This window comes from Chaetodon auriga, chromosome 20 (assembly GCF_051107435.1).
Source record: "Chaetodon auriga isolate fChaAug3 chromosome 20, fChaAug3.hap1, whole genome shotgun sequence".
NCBI classification, from domain to species: Eukaryota; Metazoa; Chordata; class Actinopteri; order Chaetodontiformes; family Chaetodontidae; genus Chaetodon; species Chaetodon auriga.
In genome coordinates this window covers 13,651,692-13,668,400 of record NC_135093.1, presented here as the reverse complement: position 1 = coordinate 13,668,400, position 16,709 = coordinate 13,651,692, and the positions used below count along the sequence as shown (strand labels likewise).

At 43.4% G+C, this 16,709-nt stretch overlaps 1 protein-coding gene across 2 annotated transcripts in view; it reads right to left on the bottom strand.

Annotated features, from left to right (window-relative positions):
- The window catches only part of trrap (transformation/transcription domain-associated protein), a 78,233-nt gene that overhangs the window by 18,952 nt on the left and 42,572 nt on the right, over positions 1-16,709 (bottom strand). For both annotated transcript variants that reach the window (XM_076759830.1, XM_076759831.1), the window contains 14 exons: positions 16,450-16,629; positions 16,012-16,158; positions 15,557-15,676; positions 13,836-14,123; positions 13,320-13,457; positions 12,920-13,032; positions 11,951-12,086; positions 9,642-9,833; positions 6,847-7,042; positions 5,971-6,089; positions 5,677-5,823; positions 4,334-4,434; positions 2,137-2,338; positions 354-515 (listed from right to left, as the gene is read on the bottom strand). In XM_076759830.1, the coding sequence (XP_076615945.1) occupies positions 354-515; positions 2,137-2,338; positions 4,334-4,434; positions 5,677-5,823; positions 5,971-6,089; positions 6,847-7,042; positions 9,642-9,833; positions 11,951-12,086; positions 12,920-13,032; positions 13,320-13,457; positions 13,836-14,123; positions 15,557-15,676; positions 16,012-16,158; positions 16,450-16,629 (2,241 nt within the window). The remainder of the gene's footprint in view (positions 1-353; positions 516-2,136; positions 2,339-4,333; positions 4,435-5,676; positions 5,824-5,970; positions 6,090-6,846; positions 7,043-9,641; positions 9,834-11,950; positions 12,087-12,919; positions 13,033-13,319; positions 13,458-13,835; positions 14,124-15,556; positions 15,677-16,011; positions 16,159-16,449; positions 16,630-16,709) is intronic.

The following is a 16,709-nucleotide window of genomic DNA, read 5'->3' as shown; positions in this document are numbered from 1 at the left end:
ATGCAGTTAATTTATCTTGATTAGACAGACGTGCATGAGCACTAATGCTAACACACCAGCCAGATGTGCTGCCCCAAATGGACGAATTAAGCCAAGAGGAAAAAAAAATGCGAATGATTGATGGGTGGAGCAGACATCCAGACACGAAACTGGAGAAGACAAAGCGAGAAAGGAACAGGGGAGGGAAGAGATGATTTTAAAGCTCAAACAGTATTATAAAATTAGCTGATATCACCCTTTAACAGATGCTGTCATTGATAAAAAGATGATGAGAGAAATAAAGTGGATTTTGGCTTAAGTTCTATGGGGATCTGGATCTGGATCTGGGATGGGGAGCTTGGAAAAGGCCTCACCTGGCTGATTAGGTTGAGCAGAGGTTTGCCTTCTGAACCAACCAGGCAGGTCAGGAGCTGCGGTATCCATGCCAACCACTGGATGGGTGGGACTCCAATGCAGTACTTGTCCACAGCATCTGCCAAGGTGTTCTTGTCATCAAAGCTGAGCAGCCACAACACCTACACACAGGAAAAAAAAAGTGGGGAGGTGAAGCCAAGAGGAGAGGCAGCAAAGAAAAAGCAGGAAGAAAAACAACAACTTGAATGCAACACTACGGTTATTCTGCCAAGGCAGTCACATTAAAACGTCTCATTCACAATAAAGGAGCTACTGTTAGACACCGAGGAGCAAGAGGTGAGGTCTCCATCATTAACTGGACCGTTGCTGCTTACCCGGCTCTGTTCACAGCAGGAGCAATGAACAAGTACATCCTGCCAATCCTTAATATGATCAAAGCTGAGCCAATGCGGAGGTGATCTCTCCTCCCCTGATGTGCTTGTGTGTGCATCTACATTATGATGAAGATATTAACCCCCAGGCTCTCTTCAGTGTGGCTACCTCAGTACACATATTGTGTATAATTGCTGATAATGACTGGTCATCTCACTTCACCCATCAGGACTAAGCACTGCCAACCAAGCTTGGCGGCACAATACCGGGGGGGGGGGGGGGGGGTCCACCAGAAAAGCATGTAATTGGAATGAGAAGCCACTAGCAGCCATTATTAGAACAAATGATTATAGCAATGCTTAATGCTAACACTGGATGTGGCAAGACAATATTCATTATTTATCAAACCTGACACTGAGGATGACTTTCTCTAATCTAATCTCCTGTGGCTCCTTGAAAGCAGAGACCCAGCAGGCAGTTTAGTTAAGTTTTCACAATCTCTCAACCCCCTCTGGTTCATTAATAAAATATAGAAAAAAAGACCCAGTTTGTGTTTTTAATGAGGCAAAAACTTACCAAGAATTTACCTAAATCTGTCATAATTATCTTGCATTTTGTGCTGTGATCTTCTGATTTGACGTTGTTGCTTTTCCTGCTATAGAAAACCATCTGACCTGAGTACAGTATGGCAGCACACAGCAGGTCTTTACCTGTTATAAGAGCATATAGAGGTCTTTCTGTGCTAACCTCTGGAGGGACTGGAGGGTACTGAATGAGCGTGTGTGTGTGTAAGAGGGTGGGATGCTTGTTAGCAAGGAGTTCATCTCTTTACCTCCCATACAGGGCTTACTCAACTAGTATGAGCATGGCAGCATTGGTTTAACTGTTAGAGAAAGGTCGGTCCATATAGAGGGTCATGAGATTGGAGTGTCAGGGGAGGCCATTAGTTTGTTAACCCCCTGTGCCAGAAGATGGCCTTCACTCCCCCATCGATCTACTGTGGGAACCCACTCACACTGACTTGCACTGGGCTCTAATCGATCAAATTACTACTCTCTGCTTGAAACCGTGGCAGAGTCTGAGAGGGGGAAAAAAGAATGCCTTTCTTCTCATCAGCACCTTTAATATATGGGGCAAGATGGGGTCAGGAAGCTGAGGACTGAGACGTGGACCCATCGGAAAAAAGGCCTGATTGAGGCTACTTGTATTCTAGAAACAGGTGCAGGAGCGTTTGCCAGCATGCTTGTTTCAAGAAAAAGGGATAACAACAACATCTGAGCGCAAGAGATTAACTAACAACAGTGATTATGTTGCTGATATTAGCATTTCACGAGATGTCTTCACATTTCTGCTACCACACTTGAACATGGATAATCATACAAAAAGCCGCCGCCCCACTTCACTCATCACCTTTGCTAGGTATTTGCGGGACTTGCTCTCGTTTTGGTGGCGGCAGGCATGGAGGTAGCACGTAATGGCGGACACTCCCAAGTGGAGCTGGCGGTCTTTGACGAAGATGTTCTCCAGGTAGTCGCCCCACATGGCCCAAGCCTTCACCAGGACATCGTGCATTTGTACCGCTGCTGAAAAAGCCTTATTGGCCTCCTCTGACCTGGCACAAGAAGAGAGGGAAGGTGAAGAGAGTTAGAGAGAGAGGGACGGACTGGGGGTAGCACAGAGCTGTCAAGTGCAAGTGAGCAAAGGGAGGTAAGCTGGAGGGGAAGGAGAGGAAGTGGGAGTGAGTGAAAGGGGAGCTAGAAGGAAAGAAAAAGATATGAAACAGGGAGGGACGGGGGGGGGGGGGGGTTGAAGGAGATGGATGCAGTACTTGTGGGGAGAGCAAGGGGGGTTGAAGTGTGAAACAGATTATGATGATCATACTCTGAATTATGTACTACACATGAATAAGCACCATATTTCATTTGTTGTAATCTTCAAGGCCTTTCCCTTTGGCATTCCAGAGTAAGCATTTAACCCAGCATGAATTAGTGTCACCGAGGGTTCAGGCTTTTTTTCTGTATTGTAATATGAGTTGAACCAAACCCTATCATACTGTGCAGATCAATCCCTTTAATACTGGATGACGTATGAGCTTAACATCTTTCTATTTTATCAGGAGTGGCAGAGCAGCAGCAAGGTAAAAACCTCAATGTAATGACTATATTTATCTGTATATAAATACACTGACCGTGAAGAGCAGTGCTACAGCTTCGAGAAATCTGCGGGCTGATAAACTTGAGAATCCTTGGGATTTTTTTATCCCGGTACTGCAATCTAGCAGTCACACTTTGAGCCTTCGATTTAGAAACTGTTAAATAGCAGGCAAAGAAATAGACAGGTGAAATCTGGCAGGGCCCCACATTTTGACTGCACCATTTATGCTGACAGGGAAATATATTCTGAATCATCAGCTGTTTTCGCCGCGCCAAGCGGCTTCTAACCGCTCGTTGGCACGTAGTCTGAATAATTTTCACACACCTTTCAGCCTTTGATTAATAAATAAGATGCAAGAGGCACCCGAGACGCACCACCCTGCAGTCAAAACAACGAGACAGGCCTGTCAATGAAAAAGCCTTACTGAGCTACAGTTGGTAAATGGACCTCCATTTTAGTAGCGCTTCCAAAACTACTCTCCCACTTACTTACAGCGAAATGCCTCCCAAGCCAATCAATTAAAATGTGTTATTATAAAAGGCATTTTGGCATGTGATTAAGAAATGGGAGCTTGATTGCTATGGGAGTCAGAGCCGAAGACCCTCCAGTAATACTTAATGGGGTTGCCTCAGTCACTTTGCCAGTGTTAAAGTACATTAACAGTTTCTCCTACCCGGCTCAACAGGAGCACAGGCACCCAGCAGACTGTCAAATCTCTGACACCCGTTTAATTGAATGATCCCAAAATCCTTAGCACATGTGGCTGCGCATGCACGCACACACACACCCACCCACACCCACACACACCAAGACTCTCTCAACCCCTAACCCCCACTCTGCTGTTAATTCTCCCCCGGTGTAGGGGAAACTTAATGATTGCAATAAACCCTGCTGAGGTGGAGGCAAGTTCTGCTGATCCCAGAGATTCCTGCAAATTGCCTCGAGTTAATTATTGAGCTGCATATACATTTAATAAGCCTTCCTCAATTTGTCTTTCACCCCTCAGGACGCCATGTCACGTCAAAGATGACGGTTGAAAGGGGGGCGCCGAAGGGGTGTTAAAGAGTTTGGCTCTGGGTATCCAGCAAAGCATGGAGAGAGCAGTTGCATGCTCCAAAGGCAATCCCTGCAGCTAAAAACACATTACTGACACAGCCACAAACTGATGACACAGATGTACATTAATATCTAAGCCATGTCACAGGGGTAACCTAGTAACATAATCTCAGAGGTGCGTCAGCTTTTGAGGCGAGAAGTGGCGATTAAATATGACTGCCGTGCCCTGATGGGATAAAACACCCACGCAGAGTTAAGGGACCACTTAAACAGTTTGAGGAAAATGTGATAATGAACAATTGGAAGACAGTGACAGGCAGAAGGATGGATTCAGACTGTCAAAAAAAACAAGGAAAAAGTGGCAAACTCCAGACAGCTGGAGCCTTGAAAGACGTACTTGTTGATTTGAGCCAGGAACATGCCCTTTAGAGCATAGAACTCAGCCGTCATCTCCTTGGTGAAGTACTTCAGGTTGGTCGACTCTATCACCTCCAAGCCCTATGAGATGGGGAAGTGAGCAACACGGGTTTAACTTCAAACCAAAGTGCAGTAAAGAAACTTTCATGGACGCTAGCGAGAGGAATCGAACAAAGATACTACGGCATTCTGTTTTAGACAGGGCCATAATCACAGGTGAAAAACAAACAAACTGCTTGGTGTTCATTAAGAAGTAAGAAAAGAGGTGTTAAGGGAACTAAACTTCCATTATGGTGAGCCTCTGATTAGGTGTCCCCTATGTACTGCTGTGACAAACGATGTGTAGCGGGAGAGAGAGACGGAGAGAACCAGAGGAGATGAGATAGAAGAGAGAAAGAAAGAGAGAGAAGAGTGTCTACTGGCACTTTTAATGACTTGTGGTGTGCTGAACTGCTTCTATTAATCAGAGTACTCCACGGGCTTAAGAGCAAGCGCCTGAGTTACACTCTCTTATAAGTCTCACCGCTATAACTTGTCACCTAGAGCCACCACAAACACTCCTTGCTCTTACTACTTTTCCCATTCTTTCCCTGCTAACTGTGCCTCCAGCTACTACTAAGAGATATCAACCAAGTGTTTAAATCACACTAAATGCATCAGATGTGTTGTTCTTCAGTAGAGGCTGGTTTATTTCAAACTGGAGGATGCATTACCACGGTCCAAATCTCTCGCAGCTGTGCTGCATTATGGTGCAGGTGTTACATGGGTACGACATATCTATCATGTTTTGATGACACATAATTAGATTGTACAAACTAAATGAGTTTTGCTTTTTCTAGACAGCGGTTTTGCCAATAAAATATTTCACAAGTTACTTACAAGCTCACATAAAAATGGACGTGTTTGCTCATAAAACCGTGAGTGAGTCTGAACATGACAAACACACTCGTTAACACACTTACGTAACATATTATTCATTATGGGCAGAGTTCTACACAACAATCCTGGGGCTCCAATGTTCTGAGATTATACCATTAAGTGTGACTTTTGTTTAAAGTAATACCACACTTGCTTTCAAGTTTTCATTTTCGAAATGTTCTCACAACAAAAACATCAAAGAAATGGGGGTATAAGAAGAGACAGGTGCGTTAATGCTTACATATGGAACAATATTTTGTGCATGCATCAATTAAATAAATCAGTCTTAGTTATTCTCTTATTTGAAATATAGTATGGGAAGGTGGTACGTGGTACAGACTTGTAATTTCTGATATTGGGCAATATAAAGAAAATAAACTGAGAGAAGGTCGCATTCCAGCTTACCTGCATGCACTCATTCTTGCCCATGACGCCAGCCAGCTGCAAGTAACATTTGACCTGTTGTCTGATCTTCTGGAAGCAGTCAACGATGGGCACTGTGGGGATGGTGTGGATACGACTCAGGATGTCCAGAGCCACATTCACCAAACCCTAGAGAAACAACAACGTAATGTGGTTTGACAAACACAATTAAGAAGGAAGGAATCTGGGAAAACCAACAATAAGTTGAACTTATTGTCATTTGTTGATTCACACATATTTTGAGTTTGAAAAGGACTTAAGGACGTAAACAAGTACCTGTTTGCGTCCTATCTTGCCATACTGAATGATAGCAGAGGCCGAGGCATGAACTCCCAACATGGCATTGTTGTTGTTTGGATCATGCTGTGTGTTCGTCTCGTACGCTGTCACTATGGCTGTGGACGGAGACAAAACAGTAACGGACATGGCTTTTCTCTTTAGAAAAGTGTCATATTTGAAGAAGTAAGCAAAAAAAGAGGATAGCTTAGAGCAGTGTGAACATTGGGGATCTTCTAACACTCTGAAAGCTCTGCTGTCATAAAGCAGAGGAGGGCACTGGGGACACTAAACGTATTGAACAGTAAATGGGCCATGCTGATGAATTTCATCAAGAAAATTCCATTTCACTTTAACATAAGTTTGAAGGCTGTCACACAGAAATGAAGTGGATTTTATTGGCATAGTGCAGCAGAACCAGAGCTATCATTATTTCAGTGCCTCACAGTGCGAGCTGGAGCTCAAGTTGCTTGAGACATCACATTTTGCAGTGGCTGCTTCTCTGAATGGTTTCAAAGTCACCGCAGGAGAGAACTGAGCACAGAGCAAGGTAAATATGTGCGTGTGTGTGTGTGTGTGTGTGTGTCTGTGTGTTGTGTCCTGGAGTGAGAGAGAGAGTCCTCTAGTGAGCTGACATTTGGAAATGTACAGACACCCTAAGGGGGTTCTGCACATCGTGGCCTTTAAAAGAAGACCCCTTCCTGGAACTAGCTGAAACCTAAGAGGCAATCTGAGAGTGTGTCTGCATGAGAGTGGCACCCTGCAATACTCGGCCAAGGTGTAAAAAGTCATGCACGTGAACATAAAAATACGTTTCAACATCACTGGTGTCAAACTTGACAGGCAGTGCTGGGTCTGTGGGAGCGTGTGTCGTACCTTGGTAGTGGTGCTGGCGCCACATGAAGATGCTGCTCCAGTGGGACAGGTCATCAGAAACAATGGGCAGTCGGTTCCTCCAGGTTTTCACCACAGTCTTCATGTCGTGGAGGCTGGTGTTGCGGCCCAGGTTAGCTGGCTGAAGCCCTGCATTAATTTGGGCCGCTTCTTGCAGTTCAATGATCTGCTGTGCCGCCTGGGGGAGAATTTCAAAGCGAAGAAATCTGGTGTCGACCTTTTTTTGTATCTTCCACACAGTATCACGAGTTTCTCACTTTACTCTGGCTCTTTAAACTTTCATGGTGGCGGAGCTGAAGCAGCAGCCAAATGGCAAAGGATTCTCGCGCCTGCGATGGCGAACATTTTTTGTTTAAAGTTGACATTTTTTTGTTCCCAGGCCTGCTCTACAGCCTGCTTCAAAGATTTGGTCCAGACAGTACACCAGATGCACTTAATCTTGTTAATATTCTGTCTACACAACTCAACAAATGTATGCTATGAGCCAAAATTCCCATTTAGTTTGCAGTGTATTACCCAAACGGTGCCCATCTGCCGTCAATCAACGACTCACTTTTTAAAGTTTAAGAAATCTCATGTAAATTGTTTAATTTCTTTCCGTGCTCTGTTGATTCTCCAGAACCAAACACACGTTTAAGCTTTTCTAGCTGTAGGGTGTTTTAACATGCATAATAAGTATTTTAGTGCACTGAGCCATCCAAAATGTCTTGTGCATTTCTGCCTCATCTCTCTCCCATTATTTCTTGTTGCCTTCAGTGTGTGATGTACTGCACAAGGTCAATGAAGCAGAAAATCCCTAAAATATCGAAATAATTTCAATGAAAAGAAAGTTAAAACAGTAAGAGGACAGGGTGATAACATGGTTAGAAAGTGGATCGGAGACAAGGTTTTAGTTAAGATGTGGAAAGATGGAGTGGGAGATGTGGAGAACAAGGATCAGGAGATAGATGGAAGGACCAGATGCAAGGTGATGGAAAGAAAAATAAGTGAGAGACTGCATTAACAGAAAAAATGACTGTGTGAGAATACAAGGTAAAAGCATGAGGAGTGAAAAAACATTAAAGATGAAGTAAAAAGCAAAGGCTGAACTGATAGGAAAAAGAGGGCTATTGACAGATATGATGACAAAGGACTATGCTGGGGCCGTTCTCATCTAGGTCACTGGCTTCCTCAACAATCCCAGGGCCTGAAAGCCTCCACAGAAGAGATGGATCAAAGCTGAACACATTTACCTCTACAGACAGCTAGAACTGACTATCTCTAACTCAGGTCTGACAAAACGCAACGCCTTCTCAGAGCCTCTTGTAGTAAAACATTAACAGACATTACTGTTGACTTTTGACTCAGTTTGAGTTGTATTTCCATTTTTTGGGCCAATTTGATAAAAGTAAAGACTTGTGATTCTGCATTGGATGAAAATGCCACAGGAACAAACCCACACACACACAAAGTTTTGCATTAGAAATGGAGTCCGGCAATATTTTTTTATGCCAGCATAATAATCTTGTGGGGAAAATCATTATGTCTTCTAACATCACTTCGATTGCTAATCTGCTCCAATATGGCACAGAAAAAAGGACGGGGAGATGGGAAAATGTGAAAATGATGAGCGAGGGCTTCTATCTCATTCCGTGAAAAAAGAAAAAAAAAAAAAAAAAAAAGCCTCATTGATTGGCCCAAAGCTGCTTTGCGAACATATAATCAATCATTCCATTATAACTACTCATCAATCAATATTAATGTCAGCCCTCATAATCGATAGCGTGGGTGATAATCCATTGATCGTCGGTCACTGCTAAGAGCTGGGATTTGATGATAACTTGATTCAAATGGTATTTGAGCCCTACTGTATTTGCAGAGTCTGGGCTTCTCATTCTCCAAGGCTCATGGAGTCGTGAATATGAGATATAGAGTTTGGAATGGAGATTTACAACAGGCCGCTTGGCTGGGCAGAGGAATAAATAGCTTGTTTTCCCTCGGCTAGGGTAAATAATTGGACTGCACATATGCGAGCACACGCACACCAAAAAACGCACATACACACATGCAATAACAAAGAACGTAGTCACCCAATTCAAATACCCATTTTGAAAAGATAAATGTAGGGAATCAGAGCTGTGCTGAAGACTTAACCCCCCCCACTCTGAAAATCAAATCTCCCAAAACAAAATAAATTAGGCAATACAATATTTTTCACAATTATCTGTTAATATCAGCTGATGGCCCATTTCTAACCTTCATTCAGAGCGTCCCATTCATCATGTAAATGTAATTCTGCTGCAGGTATTTAATCAAATGGTATCTGATGGCAGCGAAGTAATTACAGCCATTCTAAACTAACTCTCTTCCCTCCGCTTTTTCTTCTCTCTCTTTCTCCCCGTGTTCGCCCCATTCTGTTCACTCTCTACCTTTTTTCAATTTCCTCTGCCTTAGTCTCCCTCCTTTTCTCCATTTTCATCTTTGGCCGTCTATTGTAATCTCTGGTGGTGGAATCAAAGAGGCTTAAAGGTTTTTTGACTTTTTTTTTTTAATCATCTATCTCAATTTTACAAAATGGAGTGAGAGAGGGAGATAGAGGCCGTTATCAGCAGTTACTCAACAACACAACGTCTCTGGGCTACTGATGATCTCTTGACATGCATCTCTTCAAGTGCTTATCACAATAAACTGACTTCCCCTCAACACTCTTCCTGGCTTCCTGACTGCCACGTCAGTCTAATGTAGCCTTTCAGCAGAAGAAGAAGAAGAAAACAAACCTCTTCATGCATTTCACTGACCTGCAGCAGCGGAGTGTGCACGTGGGAAACGATGTGCGGCAGCCTCCTCCACTCGCGGATGGCCAGGCTGGAAGCCATCTCCACCAGCCGCTCTATGAAGTTGAGCTGTTGCTCCTCTGGGTGGCAGATGGCCAGGTAGCCACGATGCATGTTCACCTTCCATGCCATCTCCTTAGGACAGCTCAGCTCCACCTGGAAATTCACACAATTTCCATATTTCAGCACTAATTTATAGTAGCAAGTGCAGTGGTTTTAATATCTGCATTCCAAGTTTTGCTAGTTTCCCTCTATGTTCATCTGAAGAGCATAAATGTGAGGCACTTTGTTTCTTCCATCAGTCTTTTACTTATTCAGCCATTTCACGTCACAGTCAAGCTTTACTTCTTGTTGCGCTGAAGAACAGCTTCATCGTGCCCTTATGTTGTGAAGCAATCCATCTGTTTTCCTGCAAAATCCATACGGCAGCGCACAGAATAAAATGCTGAGATAAAATATTAAAAAGGTCAAATATTGAGAAGGCTGCCAATCTCCTCAACATATAACTAGTTTAAGGTAATAATACGGAATGCACTGTTTATATTCTCAGTGTGCCTGTAGAAAAAGAAAGATAGGTCCACGTTAACATTGACTGATGTTAAAATTCAACATCTTGATCTTTGCATGCAAAACAATACTTTGCAGTAGTCTTGCATTTTTCTTTTGGGAACAGCTGATTGACAGCAGCAAGTTGTTGCGGCTAAAATAAATCAAGTTGATAGAATAAATTTGGACTTGGTGATATTCTCTAGAAACAGGTACACAGTTGGTGTATGTGGCATGCTGTTTTTCTGTGTTTGTCCCTATGATGTTAAACAGGATAGCACACTCTTCAACGAGCCGGGACTCTGGCAGTTTTATTAAATGTAAACATCTGAGGGGAAAGGGTCTATGACACATTCCTTGTTTAATTTAGTACTTGGACAAATACACAACAATACTGTTTCCAATTCATGTTCCGAATGGTTTCAGCAAGACTTTGGTACTAATGACTAATCAACCTGACGAGTCTGACATGGAAGCGGAGGAGAGGAAAAGGCCCTGCTATTGATTAAAACACTGAGTGCATTAGCACTAAAACAAACAGCAGCCCTGGGGAGGCTGCTACATCAAACCCACGGTTTGCTGCCGTGTGTTTATAAGTGAGTGAGAGAAAGACGGAATGAGAGAAGACCAAAAAGGGGGAAATGTGAAAAAGGCATGAGAGTGAGAGAGCCAAGGTGTGTATTTGTGTAAGCTCTTCTGATGTTCGAGAAAATTACAGTAATCGGTCAAAGCGCACTTATCAGGGTGTGACACTTGATGAATATCCTGGAGACAGGGCCGCCCTTATCAAGAGCCAGCTTTAATTGAAAGCGGGGACATTTGGACTTCGCCTCTGAGGTGGTGAGCGGTGGGCAGGCAGGAAGGCAGCTGAAAGCCTTGCTTCTCTCCGCCACCATAAAACAAATCACCCTGCAGCAGATGCCGGGGTAATTATTCACGCGCGTAGCTGTCGTAAATATTAGCCGCTAAAACCAGAGCTGTGGCGCGAGGGATGAAGAGATGGAGGTGGAAGTGGAAGTAAAGAGGGTTAGTAATGACAAAAAGAAAACCAAGTACAGAAGAGAAGTTGGAGAAGTAAGAGACAAAAGAAAGAGAAATGGGTACACAGAGGTGGGAAGGAATGAAACACAGAGGAAGGGATATAGCAGAGTTGCTGCTGCCATCCAGACAATTTAATTAGGTGTCACCTTAGGACAGAGCGGCTCAATGGATTGGTTCCAAGTCTCCTTGAAAGAGCAAAGCAGGAGTATTTGTTATCTGTCAGGTACTATCACGCGCTCGCCACCCGTCTACACTTTGTTTTAGGAAACATGAGGCCAATAAATTAACGGGCCAAACAGCTGAACTTCATTTCCACAGCTTTACGGCCAGCTCTCACCTTCTCCCCGGGGGTGTGGGGTTGTGGAGGGGCTGGACGGTCCCAGTATCAAGTTACTATTCTTCACACTGACATGACGCCTGGGCTACAGCACTGTACCGGAAACCAGGACTATGATGAAAAAAGTAGAGCCGAGTCTCCGGTTCACCGGGTTCAAGCCACGAGGCTCCGCTGTGTGTGTGATTGCATTAGTGAGAACTTGCGGTTATAGTTTCTATTTTCTGTCAAACTGTTGGGGATTATAGCAACCTTTGGAAGACAATGAGAGCGCACGTGTGTGGGTGTGTGTTTATGTGTGTCGAAATCCATACATGAATATGTTTTTACATGGTGACTGCGCACTGCTCACCTGTACCAGAGCCTCCTTCATGGCAGCCCAATTGGAAACCCTCCAAGCACACTCGAGCATGAGATAAGGGTTCGAGTGGCCTTTAGATTGGCCATACTCTGTCAACGGCTCCCACTGGTTCAATTCCTTAGAGCAGCTGGACATGAAAACAGATGAAACATTTAGGCAACTTTAAAAAGACTATGGTTTTAAACGTGCCGCTGCAGTGCAAATGAAGGTTTTAGCCATAAAATGTATCTTTTTTTATTAGTCCAAACCACCGTGCATCATTTGGAGCTGTCACTGTGGGAGGTGTGCCTGGCTAAAAATTCAATGTTTATAATTACAGTTTAGAATTATCGCTTAAAATTCATTCTGGGTTTTGAAAATGTGCGTAGTCACTTGGGGTTTTTTAGTCTCTCCCACACAGCTGTGTGTCTCCCTTTGATTTTACGAATGATTTGCATGGTAGAATAAGCCGAATATTGGAGGTAAAATTAAATTACAAAACTCAAATACAACTGGGAGGGTTGTTCGGTCCTGCAGGCAGGCATGCTGGTCATTCTCGACTGCAGCAAGTTGTTATCAAGAAGTCATTTAATTCAGATAGATCACAAATAAAACGGACTTGATGGAAATTTCTCTCCTGGCAGATATATATTTTCCCATTAAAAGCACCTATGCCACATATATGAATAACAATTATACCTAGGCCTGCAAAGAAAAAGGTGACAAATTTATACAGGAAAAATATACGTATCATAACATAAATTCAGTTAGCTCGTTAAATTCTTCAAGCATTGATAGGGAATGCCCTCCTGTGTAATCTGAGCGATGAATGGAAAAACTGTTATCTGGTTTATACAATCAATGGAGCACAGTATATATATGAAGGCATTAAAGTAAAAATCCACCATGGTTTTGTGCTCTGCTGGCTCTCTTGATGTGCCCTCTGGGATGACAGCATCCTTTCTATTCCAGAAATCTTACCGTATCCAGTGGTCCTCCCAGAGCTGGTACTCAGGAAAGATGGCTGGGGAGACGTTGCTCCTTTCGTGCTCTTTTCTAGCCTTCTCCATGGCTTTCTCGTAGCTTTCTTGGGCCTGAGCAGACACATGACATTTTCAGTACAAGCTGTTTGAGGCTAGTGAAATGATAACTAGTGCAACATGCCTGCATCGTTCCAACTTCTAACATTTTGTCTCTCCTGATATACGCAGGATGGACAAAATATTAATTACACCTCTCCAAAAAAATGTAATACAATTTACCTGCAGCACAAATTACAGACTGCAAAATGACTGCGAAGTTAAATAACTCCTTCAAACTGGAAACACGGCATACTAAGGTCATACATACATTTGAAAGCGGCCCGTGTGCTTTCTCTCACCTGTTCAAAGAAGCCATGCTGCTCATAGGCAATGGCTGTGGCAGTCTCGGGAAACTTGCACCTCTTCTGCCACAGGCCGGCCCACATGTCCTCCTCTTGGAGCAGAGAGTAGAGCTCAGCTAGGGAGTCCAAAATCTCCTATAGAGAAATAGGCCAAATTGAATGACAGTACATTTGAATGAGAGCAGCTTTGCTAATGAGTGCAGTTCAAACATGCCAAGAGGCAGATTTAACCTTATGAGGATGCAACACATATGACAAATATATGTAATATGTGTGTGCATATACGGAAGAGAGGGATGAATAAAAAGATCAGTGGCAGTTTAAAGCTAACCACAACCCTATATTCTGTTTTTGAGGCTTTTCTTCTGCTGACAAAAAGGTCCTGGAAGAATCACTACATTGTACAAAGATTATAAATTGTCAAATTAAAATAATATTATTGGAAACTATCTAAAATAAAAAAGGTCTTTGATCAATCACAAGAGCCTCCACCCTCAAATCTAAATACATTACCTGTTGAGGTGGGGTGATGCTCTCCTGTTCATAGAACTCAGTGCTCTGTTTGGGTTTGCTGTGCAGGCTGAGGCCCTTTTCAAAGGCCTGCTGCTCCAGCATCAGAGTGGAGCGTAGCCAGAGGTTGTGTGTCTTGCCCAAGTACTTCAGCACACAGGGGCGGATGGGAATCGGAGGCACACACTGGGACATAGCCTCCACGAAGCAGTTTAGGGCACTGGGCTGGCAGTCCCTCTGGGCCTGGTGGCTTCCACTGCAGAGGAAAGGACTCATTTCTCCTGACAAAGCCTGGAGAGGAGAGAACGAGCTCATCAAACTACAAAGTTACACCTAAGCAGCAGTGCACTGATACAGATATTGATAAAAGCATTCTGTTGCATGTATGTGGTGCAACATGATGCCTTTTTCCAGTAAAAGAGAGCTTTTAAGAAACTGGAAGAGAGGTAAGAGAAAACAGGTGAGAGGATTGGAAAGGGATCACAAGAAACAGGATCAACACATCATCGAATCTATTAATGTCCTGCAGAAAAGAACAAAAGGGGTTTTTTAATACAGTTGGAATGTTGTGATTTTCTAGGCTCATAGTGGAAAATATTATTTATCATGAAAGCGATTACCCTGTCATATTCACTAATGTTCAATTAATGTAAACTAGGCAGCACTTTTGTATCATTTTATTCAAGGTAATGTGACGTCTCTAAAAAAAATAATTAAATAAATGAGACGTAATGTGCTTGGTTGATCTGCACTGAGCCGCTCTGTGCAATCACAGCCTCTCTGAATGCCCACAGAACCAACTTTGAATGTGACCGTGGAGTTACTGCTCTGATAATCATGACTGACACACACTCAGAAATAAATGATGTATTGGTAATGAATATAATTTTCACTGCCCGTTGACAGAATGGAATAATTAATGCCTTGATGGTCACTGTAATTAGGCCGGTGTTGGAGAAGGCCAATATGTGAACAGAAGTAATATTCCATGCGAAGAGGAATTTGCTTTTCCATCATTCCCATGTAATAATCAACCCAGATATATAAAGCCTGAGCGGCAGTGATGATTGTATTTTCCCTATAAATTGATATGGTGTCATGAAACGCAGAACTGAGGCGGGCATCAGAATAAACACATATGACATATTTGTGACTTCATGTCTGTCACAGGAAGAAAATATCATTCTGAAACCCTCTTTCTTTTGACTGCATCTTTCAGATGTTTAAGAGCTCAATCACTTCAAATCAAGGCCTTTCAACGAGTCTCAAAATACTCTATATGCATCCGGTTCATTAAACTCATTACAGCTTTCCTCCTTCAGCTTTCTCGTTTCCATATTTAGCATAAATGAATCTGTCCTCATTAAGTGAATTTGCACATTTTGAGAAAGAAATGGGATGGCCAAGGTCAGAGTTACAGTCTGCTTGCTAACGTCACTGATATGATACAGAAGAGGATAGAGGGACAGGATGTGTGTATGTGTGTGTGTGTTTTTACAGAATGAGAACAAACAGGCAACGTGACAAATGCTGTTGATGGAGAGTCGAGATAAGTGTGCGTCTGTGATTTGTATTTTAATTGTTACTGAACGGTCATTTTGGATTATCACAACAATTGTACTCATTGCGATACTAACATATGAAGCATAAAAACTGAAGTTACCTCTATTTTGGGAATCTCTGCTCTGGGTGTAACTAGATACAGTCCAGTAAGATCTACTCACATGCTGCTGCCTGTCAGAGAGGATCTTCCAGAGGCGAGGGAAGAGCTGAACCCAGGTCCGCTCAGCCAGCGGCGTGGAGATGTGGCAAAGCTGGACCAGAGCATTCAGAAGTGCCCCCGTCTAACACAGAGCAGAGAACAATAACAGATGCTGAGTCAACAAGGCAGTGGTTCTTGATCCTTGTCTTTAGGACTCGAGCGTAATGCTGATTTCCTCAGTTCTTGATTTTATAGCTTAAATAAAAATCACTCCGGATCATAAAAAATATCTACACAGTACAGATGATGGAAAATGTTTTAGAAATATGATGATGTTCAACATCTCAAACACTGCGTGGGCAATTCTGAGAATGCATCAACGTAATGGTTAGATGTATCATCCTCTCAGCTTTGTCAAACTCCTCAGTGCTCTGAACTGAAGGACAGACATGCTGGCTTCAAAACGACCAACCTTACCTTGACCTCCCGGAGTGAGTCTAGAAACTTGTCATGGCGGTTTGTAAGCATGTGCAGTTGGTTGCCTGCGTCTCTCTCCGCCTGCTCCTTACTCTTGGGGATGGCCGTCTGGTCACCTGGTGCTAACTCTATGTCTATCTCCACGTCCTGCCACAGATTGCAAGAGAAGAGACATAAACACGTTGGACACGGCACTGTTTTTAAAGGGCATGTTCTGACATTAAGCGTAGCAGGTTAGGTAATGTGTGGCAAATGAGAGCAGACATTCATTTTAAAAGTCAGACAAAGTGCGAGCCAATTAGCAAAGCTGTAATGTTTTCTCAGGACCACAGTATAGAACAACTCTGATGGGATAATGTGCGAAATTATGTGACAAAGTATGCCTCTTTATCCATTCTGGTGTGTGTGTGTTTGTGCGTGTGTGAGTGTGTATCCTACCTCCTCCTTGGTCTCACTGTTCTCTCTCTCACGCGGCTCCTGCTTGACATGCGTTGCCATGGCGAAGGCAGCACGGTCATGGCTGTCGGCCAGGTTGATGACGTTAGTGATAGACGGCAGCATGGATCCCTGACAGCTGGTGCCGATGATGGTGTTCCGTTCACACACTGCCAGCAGCAGCTAACAAACAACCATGCCCGCACACGCACACGCACGCGCACACGCACGCACGCATGCACACACACACACACACACACACA